The following is a 10,179-nucleotide window of genomic DNA, read 5'->3' as shown; positions in this document are numbered from 1 at the left end:
TATTCTCAAATTGCATTGTCATGTGTCTATAAACATACAGATTGTGAACAAAATTGTTGGTACCCTTAGTTTAATGAAAGAAAAATTCACAGTGGTCAGAGAAACAACTTGAATCCGACAAACATAATAAATAAGAAATCTGTTAAATTTAACCAATGAAAGTCAGGCATTGCTTTTCAACCATGCTTCAACAGAATTATTAAAAAAAAAAAAAAAAAACTCATGAAACAGGCCTGGACAAAAATGATGGAACCCTTAACTTAGTATTTATTTGCACGACCTTTTGGCCCACTCCTCATGAGCAGACTGCTCCAGTTGCCTCCACCTTTAACATATTTGTCTATAATTTTCTTTCTAATCTCCTGAGACAACTCTTTCCTTTGCTTCCATGTCGAGTGTGGAACACTTCATGTGACTACCTGTCGCCCTCTATAAGAGCCACTGACTGATTACAAGATTGCAGACACCTGTGATGCTAATTAGTGGACACACCTGGGACTGACGTGTCCCTTTGCTCACATTATTTTCAGTCTATTCTAGGGGTACCATCATTTCTGTCCAGGCCTGTTTCTTGAGTTTATTTTTTTTTTGGTAATAATTCTGTACATCTGTATATATTAAAAAAAAAATGTCAAGCTTATTTTTCCCAACATTTCCTGTTTTCTCTACTTCTTACAAAAGTATGACTTTGTTTCTGTGTAAATTTCAGGTATTCCCTTTTTTTTCCATTTTTTAAAACACATGTTCAAACAAAACAGAACAGATTATAACGTTTCCAGACCAAGGAGACACTCTGAGGAGGAACCGTAGTGTTTGTTTTTATTAATTATTAAATAAGACAGTTTGATTTCTGGATAGAATTAAATATTCTAGCTAAAGCGCGCTGAAGGCTCAGACTCCATCAGACAGACTGAGTGTAAGGCCGCGTCAGAGCTTCAAGGCTCTCTGGAAATGAACCAGCTGACACACACACACACACACACACTTTTGTATCCACTTTCCCCCCAATAAAAAAGCTTTAATCGCTCTGCACGTACACTAGAAAACTTGAATAAATTAACCGATATGGCTTCAGATTCTCGTTTAAAAAAAAAAACAAACCTGCCTGTAACATTCGTAGGCGGCCGATCAGAAAGTGGAAAATCTCCAAATCTCCCATTTAGCAGCTTATTTTCTTTTCCTTTTTTAGAAACAGGAAGTCCAAAAGGCATCGTCTATCTACAGTATACACGGTATACAGTAGCACCTTCGTTCAGGGAGGGTTGTACCAGTGGTTTTTGCCCACAAACACTGATAAGAGTTCGACATACATTCAGGCAGAAGTAACTTGGAACAGAAGTCACCGGCCGCTTCCGACAGCGCTGTCTCAAGTAAAGAGTTTGGCGAGTGCAAAGGTCTGTCAAGAAAAAAAAAAAAATAAAGTTCACAAAGCCGCCCCTCGTCGCTTTGACAAAAAGAATATTTTGTTTCCTCTCATTTAGCCTTGAGTGGTGTGTAAACAATGTAGCGTGCAGAGAGGTGAGACAGTCGTGGCAGTTCCACCATTTCTCACAAGTGTGTCTCAAAAACTGGTTTTGAAAAGAAACATTTTGTTATTGTGTAAAAAGGTTTCATTCTGGAACGTCTTGTAAATTGAACATGTTATTCCTCAAGTTTCATATCATTGGATTATGCTAAAATGCTTAATTTTACTGAAGTTTATCACAAAAATATAGTGGATGAATGAGTTGGTGTGATCATGTCAGTACGGCGCTGGAAGCGTTCAGGCTTTTTCCTTTTTTCGGAATTTCTTTAAAAAATGACTGGAAACAAAATATTCTAACTGTATTCTTGCAACTTTTTCAGTCAATCTCACACATCAATAGTAACACACACACATACACACTCTGCTCACATGTAAAAGGAGAAGAAGAAAAAAAAAAAACACTCAAATTTCTGCAGGAGTCTGATTAGAAAAGAGCAGTTTGGCCGTCTAACTCCAGGAGAGGCACGGGGTTTCCGGTGGATCTCAGCAGACTAAACACCACCAGTGATTCACAGTTATCAGTACCGACGGCGCCCGAGGCTTCCCCGGGCGTTAATGACACAAAGTCAGATGCAGACAAATGGCACAAATCGATAATCGCCAGACAGAAACCAGAACAAAGTCCTGGAATCAGTCTGGCAGGATCAGTGAGGCGGATTATTCGCGGCCGGCGGCGGTCTCCTCAGAGCCACGCCATTCACACACGGGAAGGTTATCTGGCGTTGGCTGGAGTGTTCGTTCACTCTGGACTCCACGTCACGCTGTGTTCTCCGACTTCGACACAAAAGTCTCCGCCAGGTTAGTTTTTGATCTGAGAGAAGACGAAAGAGAGAAATCAACATTTACAACTGAGAGTTTGTGAACAGAGCTGAACGGCGTCGCCGAAGCGTCACGGCGGGGAGACCCTGACCCCGCTCACCTGTTGTGAACCATGTGGCTCCTGACCAGGTGTCCGGCGGTGAGGGCGGCCATCAGAGAGAGCTCCCCGGCCAGGACGGCGCCGCACACCACGCGGGCCAGCCGGCGGGCGTTCTCGCCCGGCTGGTCGGGGCCGGTGACGCTGAGCATCTAGACACAGGACGGACGTAGAAAGCTCCGTCAAACGAAACCTAAAGCCCAACTGGGAATATTTAACTACACGACTGCTAAACCGGACCGGAGGGGGCTACCTGCAGACAGGCCCGCTGCGGCGACAGGTTGGTGCCCCCGCCCACGGTGCCCAGCTCGATGGACGGCATGGTGCAGCTGATGTACAGGTCGTCGCCGAGCAGCCCGGCGCACTCCATCTGAGTGATGCAGCTGGAGCTGCCCACAGTCTGAGCCGGGTCCTGGAACACAGCGACACGCCGCTGCCGTCACACTGAGCAGGTTTGGTTTCCATCGGTGGCAAAGAAGACGTTTATTTTTATATTTTGTTAAAAAAAAATTGAACCAGATTTGTGAAAACTTCTGTTTCCCTCAATTTCAGGAACTAAATTAGTCTTAAATTCTTAATTTTTTTTTGCTTGGAGCAGTATCATTTTACATTTTAATTACAAAGCTGCTCTCCAGTTACCAACACTGTGAAGAAATGTGTTCTATTCTATTAGTGCAACATCAAAGAGTCCATATCAGCTTCTCCTCCGTGAAATGTTTCATTTTCCCACACGTCCCACTCTGTAACGAAACGAGCACAACCTGTCGCTGCGGTGAAACTTCTCGCTGGTTTATCTTGAATCATTGTCAGATTGTATACATGAAGTGGCGTGGAGTGGAAGCTTGCTGGGGGGGGGAATTCTACCTGTCCGCAGGCGATGTAGATGGCCGTCACGACGTTGGCGGCGTGGGCGTTGAACCCGCCAATGCTGCCGACCATGGCCGAGCCCACCAGGTTCTTGTTGATGTTCACCTCCACCATGGCAGCGGCGCTGCTCTTCAGCACCTACACAGACACACACACACACACACACATCCACAGGTGGTTTGAGCACCACTGGAGATGATTCATGCTGACAGGTGAAGGGCTGCTGGAGTCAGCGGCGCTTGGCGTGTCCGTACCTCCCGGACCACCTTCCCGGGGATGGTGGCCTCGCACACCACGGACTTGCCGCGGCCCAGGATCCAGTTGACGGCGGCAGATTTCTTGTCGGTGCAGTAGTTACCGCTGAGCGACAGCACGTCCACGTCTGGGTGATGCTGCTGGAGTCGCAGCAGAGCCTGTTCCGTGCCCTGGAGGCGACGGACACACGGACACACACACACACACACACACACACACACACACACAGGTCGTGCTCAAGTCTTATACAGCAAAACTTTCCTGAGCTATATTTTTTTCTTCATGCCCCTCTTCTTACCTTGGACAGCATGTTCATGCCCATGGCGTCTCCGGTCTGCGAGTGGAAGCGGATGTACAGGTTCCTGCCGGCTATGGCCACCAGCAGCTTTTCCAAACGAGCAAACCTACAAAGAAACAAGCATCTCGTTATGACTTCAGAAAAACAATGGTTGGACTTCAGAACGAGGAGGATCTGAGACCGAGCTCTCCTAAGTGACGAGCATTGAATTTTTTTTTTTTTTTATCTCTATGAATAAAATCAATGGATTTAGGAATCACTGCTCAAAATGTTGTTTTTACAACAATTAACCTCGCTGACATCTGAACAAGAAATTCAAGAAACTCTTTATTTACCGTTTCTGTATTCATTCATCACGTTTGCAGTTGGTTTGGTTGAATGAGCTTCCTGTGAGTCAGAATGATGAATACTGTGTCTCTATTTCTGCCTGTGCTGACCTGCTGGTCTGGTCGAAGGCCTCTTTGATCATGTCGAATCCACTCGGGGTCTCCAGCCAGATTTTGACCTCTGCGGCCCGGCACGCCGAGGGCAGCCTCACCACGGGACCCCTGGTCATGCTGTCGGCCAGAATCCGTCCTCTGCAGCCCCCGCTCAGCTGGGACAGGAAGGAGGACACCGTCAATCACGCACAGACACTCCAATCGCCATTTTTTTTGGTTCTTCCTCAGACTTACGGCGATGGCCCTGCAGCCCCGGTTGGTGCTGGCCACCAGGCAGCCCTCGGTCGTGGCCATGGGAATGTGGAACTGCTTCTCGTCCAACAGCAGCGGGCCGGCCACTCCCACCGGCACGGGCATGTAGCCGATGACGTTCTCACAGCAAGTGCCCATCACCTACGGGTCAGGGACACAAAGTCACACACAGCAGGCACAGCGTGTCCAAAGAGGCGAACTGGGAATCAGCCGAGACGAGAAGAATGACTGTTACATGGTTTTAACAGTGAAAACGACACCGTAAGGTCATCTGACAAATCAAAAAAGACATCACTTCAACAAGACTTTCTCGCTAGATCATAAAATGGGGGCTTATAATCACACAAAATTACGGCAAAGGGTGAAATTTTACTCAACAAGTAGAAAAACCCAGAAAACGTGACAAAGAAGATTTGAAAAGTTTATTTATCTAAGGAAGTACAGAAGAAATGAGCCTTAAAATCCCTGCACTTTGCCAGAAAACCCGGCTCACACTGATGTAAACTATGAAACCTGCTGGGAGGTCTGAGCTGAGTTGAGACAAAATGACACATTTATCGGCGATGGCGGCGTTCCAGTACCTCTGAATAGTCGTAGTCCTTGTAGGGCAGACAGGCCAAAGCCGTGGGAAGAGGCAGTTTAGCTGATAACATTTGCCTCCTGATGGACACGCCCCTCTCCGGGTTCTTCAGGACCGTTTCCAGTTTGTAGTTGTGGATTTTACACGCTGACACGAGGTTCATCACCTCGGCATCGCTCAGTAAATGGGCTCCTCTCTGGGGAGAAACACAACTGTGGTTTGTTTCAAACAGGGAAACAAACGTACGACACGGGAGACGCTTTTCGCCTGTGACCTTGCTTTACCTGAGGATCGGAGAGGATGGCCACACATTCCTCCAGCGGCCGAGTCCCGGAGAGAAAGCCAACTCCAGGAGCACGAGACTCCTCAGACCACGGGGCACAGGGTCTGTCGTCCACTGCTGGAGGGAAATGGTGACGGAAAGACACAGCATGAAGCAACGAAGAAGACAGAATTGAAACTGTTGCTTCATCATCAGCCAGGTGTAAACATCACCTCTCTCTCTGTGGGCCATGTCTCCCTCGGCGGAAAGTGGAACGTCTGGGGCGGTGAGCGTGGTTGCCGGGACACAGCCGGCAGTCTTATGAGGCTTTGAGACTGGGAGGTCCCTCCTGCAACAGTCGGTCGCCGTCGCCGCCGCTCTGAGCTTCTGAGACGGAGGGGCGGAGCTTATCATGGGACTTCTGAGGGACAGCGACGACTCGGTCTCGGCTTGCTCGAAGAAGACGTACTTCACAGCCAGGAGCAGGGCGAGGCCCAGGGTGATCACCTGCTCCAGGTCCATACTGAGCAATGAGAGAGACGACGTGGGGCATCGGTGAGAGAAGTCATGTGAATACGGGACAGTCCATGTTATTCTATTTACCCTATTATTAGAGATCACAATACTTCACAGTCTGATTGGGACCTTTCTCAATCTGGGTAGGTCTTTTTTGAGCATTTAAATATGATTATTAATCTGTCGGGTTCCTTTTTAACAGGTTCTCATTCCCATCTGTTCTTCCAAAATGACCTCCATTCAACCACCATACAGCATGCAGGGTTTGAATTTCTCTGAATCTTTAGAGTCAGTTTGACACGCTGGAGAACACAGGTGAGAGTGTTTTTACCTGGTGAGCTTCCCGGGCCACGTGGAACCAGCAGAGTCTATTCTTTCGGTTACAGGCCCCTCCACCGTCCGATTCTGACCCGAATGCTCGGCTGTGAGTCGAGTGTGGGCGTGAACCAAGGCCAGGCCCAGAGACTAGAAGATAACATCACGAGTGTGTTTCTATTAACATTGTGCTGTTCGTTTGTCACTTGTATTGAATAAAAAAGTAACCTAATGTTTTGGGGTTTTTTTAAATGTGAAAAGTTATTCTCACCATAATGATTTTAACCCTTTGGGTCACAGGATTCGGTTTGTTATCCTCCTCTTCTGCCAGCACACGAGCAAAGTGGCTCAGTTGCCAAATGGGACGACCCTCACGGCTTTCCCTCGACAGCTACGAACAAAATTACACACAAACACACAGAAATATTGTGAGACTTTTTTTTTTTTTGTGTGGGACTTTTCATAAGTCTCTACAAATCAAAGAGGTTATTCTCACCTCCAGGACCAGGGAGACACACGCAGGGAAGAATGTCATGAAGACGAAGTAGTTGGCCAGAACAGACATGCAGCTAAAGCAACACATGATCTCCAGCTGAGGTACACCTGGGAGGTGAAAGAAAACAAAACCTTTCATTTCCTGTTCAGCTGAGCATCGTCGTAGCCTTTCTAACACGGCACTGTTTCTGTCAGTGGCTTTAAGGTGGAGAGGTAATTCTTACCTGACATTGTACCAATTCCTATCACCAGACACTCGACTAGAGCATCCAGGGTAAACGTGGGGCCCAGGATGGCCATGCCCTGGGAGATGTTTTCCCTCACCTCCTCCTATGAACAACACAAGGGTCTAAATCAACAAGTCCTGACACTCCGATGCAGCTTAATCATAAATAAAATTGAAAGACACAAAGTGTATGATATTACCTGAGAGTTTGAGCTGAGGGCAAATTTGGCCAATGCACTGGCTTTGGATAGGTCGATAAGCAGAAGAAAGAAGGGAAGGGCTTCACTGAATGGGGAAAAGCAAAAGTTACAATCAGAAAAGATTTGGTTGAATTCTGTTAATTTTATATTGGAAAGGTCCTTTGCATGGTATTGACTTCTGATACGTATTGAAAAGCGTACTGATACATAATTATAAAGCAGTCTATGCACAAAGTTCACTTCATACTTCTAAAAATAACAGTAGCTGATCTTGATAAGATTCAACGCAAAATACTTAAACTGCATTGTGGCGATTTAATTTTATGTAATGCATCACTATAACAAATTGCACTAGGAAAGTTAAGACATATACAGCAAATTTAGATACAAAGTGTATAAAAGCATAAAAAGCACTTACTTGAGACCTGTCAATTCCTTCCCAAAGAAATGAATGACTACTGTACTGAAAACAAAACTGGAGAACACTGTAAATAACCCTGCAATACCTGCAAAAACAGAAGAAATACAATGTTGAAACTATGAGAGATAACATTTGTACAGAAAAATATCTCAACTACAAAATCTAGTCGATTTAAATGTGACTAACACTGACCAAAGGGCATTTTCTACTGGAACGGTGTACATTATCAGGAAAAGTTATGGTAACATGCAAACAAGAACGGTCAAAGTAAAACTGTTATTTTCATTGTCAATCATATTCAATGCCAGTTAATTTCTTTCTCAAAAGACTGAAAACAGTAAATAAAAGTTGTTAGAGTTGACAATAAAGTGTAAAATTTCATTTTTTTTCTTCCAAACTCGCAAGCAATAGATTTTCTTGTTGGCTAGAAATAAAACAAACACCCATGTCTGTCCTCAAAACAGTCCAATCATAAATCGACTGTAATTCTATGCTGTGCAATAATTATTAAAAGCAAAACTAGTCTATTTTACAGTGTGACATACTGACCAAGTATATATTTGGATCCCAGCTGTCGGAGGTTCTTGAACTGGAAGTAGATATAAATAATGGCCATACAGCGAGTGACAGTAAGGATAATTATGTTACTGCTATGGATTTTCTGCAAAAAAGAAAACAGACAGAAACTTAAGTCTAAATCAACGCTTTTGTATGTGATCAGCACTCATTTGTGTGTCTCGTTAACAACGCCCATCACCAGCCTCACCTCCTCGATCTTGGGGCACTCGTTCCAGCTGCACATCTGGCTGCTGGCCGCTCGGTTGTTCATGGACATGAGGCAGACTGTGAGAGCCAAGGTGCCCACGATGACCTCCCACGGGTGGGAGGCCACCATCAGGCCGTGGAGCCTGAACAGACGTGCCAGCATGTTGTTGGGATGCGTGCTGCTGCTTAAGTTCACAGCCTCACCTGATCGAAAGAAAAACATATAACTCCATATGAGCGATCACACGTGATTAGATCAGTGTTGAAACCTGTTTTGTTTTATGAACACGGCACACACACACAGCACTCCTGCCTTATATATGTACATACAGAATTAAAGGAGTTCAGAATCACAGGAGTGACTTTTTACTAAGTAGCAGTTGTTGTTTCGTAGCATCAGCTACATTAAAAAACCCCGGTTAGCATTAGCCACATTAGCCGTCACGCCCAGACTGACTTACACACAGCCGGTCACCAAGGGCAGTTTGTCCCCCAGCCTTCTGACACTTCTTGCAGCTAATGGAGTGAAATTAAATCGCAGTAACGTACCTCCTATAGTAGGTTTCACCGTCGTCAGAGACTTCTTTCCATGATAATTTTGCCTCTCAGACAAACCGTTCAGACGAGGAGCTGCCCTGATGTAACTCATCCAACATGGCGTCCCGGAAGTCCAGGCGTCATGACGACAAGGGAAATGACGTCAGAAAATGCTTTTTTTTTTCAATTGTTTAGTTAATTTTTTGTATCTATGTATTTTCGTTTTTAGATTCTACGCGCTTATGTAAATGTAATGTATATATTAAACACCATGACCCATTGTAACAATAAGGGGGAAGGCTGGTTTTACATATACATGCAAGTGACAATGAATCATCTATAAATAGGCCCACACACAGACAGACAGACAGACAGACAGACAGACAGGCAGGCAGACTGGCAGACAGTCATATTTGGAAAAAGCTGGATAAACTCTTACTAATTCTATAAGTTTCGAAAAGGAATTAAACATTGAGAAGAAAAGAAAAGAAAATCTTTTTTGAAAACAATATCTTTTTTCCCAATCCATCATACACAAGTCTGATATTATGCTTTCTATATTTTAAAGATACATACATAAGTATATTGTTTCAGGAAAATATTGCTATGGCCCTTAAATTGTTATAAATAGATTAGGATGTTCAATAATTAACCATTGTGGCTGGTTGATTAGCAATTTAAGTGTAATTAAAGCCGCAAGCGGCATTGGTCGGGACCGAGCCTCCTTGCTGGCCCATGACTGAGACGTCCACCCACTAACATGGAGTTGTTAGCATGTCCCATCCACTAACATGTAGCTGTTAGCATCTGTCCTCCACTAACATGGAGTTGTTAGCATGTCCCATCCACTAACATGTAGCTGTTAGCATCTGTTTTCCACTAACATGGAGTTGTTAGCATGTCCCATCCACTAACATGTAGCTGTTAGCATCTGTCATCCACTAACATGGACTTGGTAGCATGTCCCATCCGCTAACATGTAGCTGTTAGCATCTCCCATCCACTAACATGGAGTTGTTAGCATGTTCCATCCACTAACATGGAGTTGTTAGCATGTCCTATCCACTAACATGGAGTTGTTAGCATCTCCCACCCACTAACATGGAGTTGTTAGCATTTCCCATAAACCAACATGTAGCTGATAGCATCTGTCATCCACTAACATGGAGTTGTTAGCATCTCTCATCCACTAACTTGGAGTTATTAGCATGTCCCATCCACTAGCATGTAGCTGTTAGCATCTGTCATCCACTAACATGGAGTTGGTAGCTTCTCCCATCCACTAACATGGAGCTGGTAGCATCAGTCA

General features: G+C 45.0%; 1 protein-coding gene across 2 annotated transcripts; it reads right to left on the bottom strand.

Annotated features, from left to right (window-relative positions):
* Positions 1-1,170: 1,170 nt before the first annotated feature.
* Positions 1,171-9,575, bottom strand: LOC115383157 (3-hydroxy-3-methylglutaryl-coenzyme A reductase-like). Of its 2 annotated transcripts, none has more exons than XM_030085237.1 (20): positions 8,883-9,575; positions 8,335-8,537; positions 8,118-8,229; positions 7,566-7,653; positions 7,148-7,232; positions 6,946-7,051; positions 6,723-6,829; positions 6,498-6,617; positions 6,243-6,376; positions 5,629-5,918; positions 5,418-5,530; positions 5,135-5,329; positions 4,536-4,694; positions 4,299-4,456; positions 3,862-3,967; positions 3,563-3,733; positions 3,306-3,446; positions 2,695-2,853; positions 2,445-2,593; positions 1,171-2,336 (listed from the first exon to the last, which is right to left on the bottom strand). In XM_030085237.1, the coding sequence occupies exons 1-20, from the start codon at positions 8,980-8,982 to the stop codon at positions 2,282-2,284; spliced, it is 2,751 nt and encodes a 916-aa protein (XP_029941097.1). In that variant the 5' UTR covers positions 8,983-9,575; the 3' UTR covers positions 1,171-2,281. The 2 variants fall into 2 exon arrangements, with proteins under 2 accessions (XP_029941097.1, XP_029941096.1); XM_030085236.1 differs by having other exon boundaries at positions 5,418-5,533; positions 8,883-9,574.
* Positions 9,576-10,179: the final 604 nt, after the last annotated feature.

This window comes from Salarias fasciatus (genome assembly GCF_902148845.1).
Source record: "Salarias fasciatus chromosome 7 unlocalized genomic scaffold, fSalaFa1.1 super_scaffold_4, whole genome shotgun sequence".
Taxonomy (NCBI): domain Eukaryota; kingdom Metazoa; phylum Chordata; class Actinopteri; order Blenniiformes; family Blenniidae; genus Salarias; species Salarias fasciatus.
Note: the sequence above shows the minus strand (reverse complement) of the source record. Positions and strands in the feature narration are given on the sequence as shown.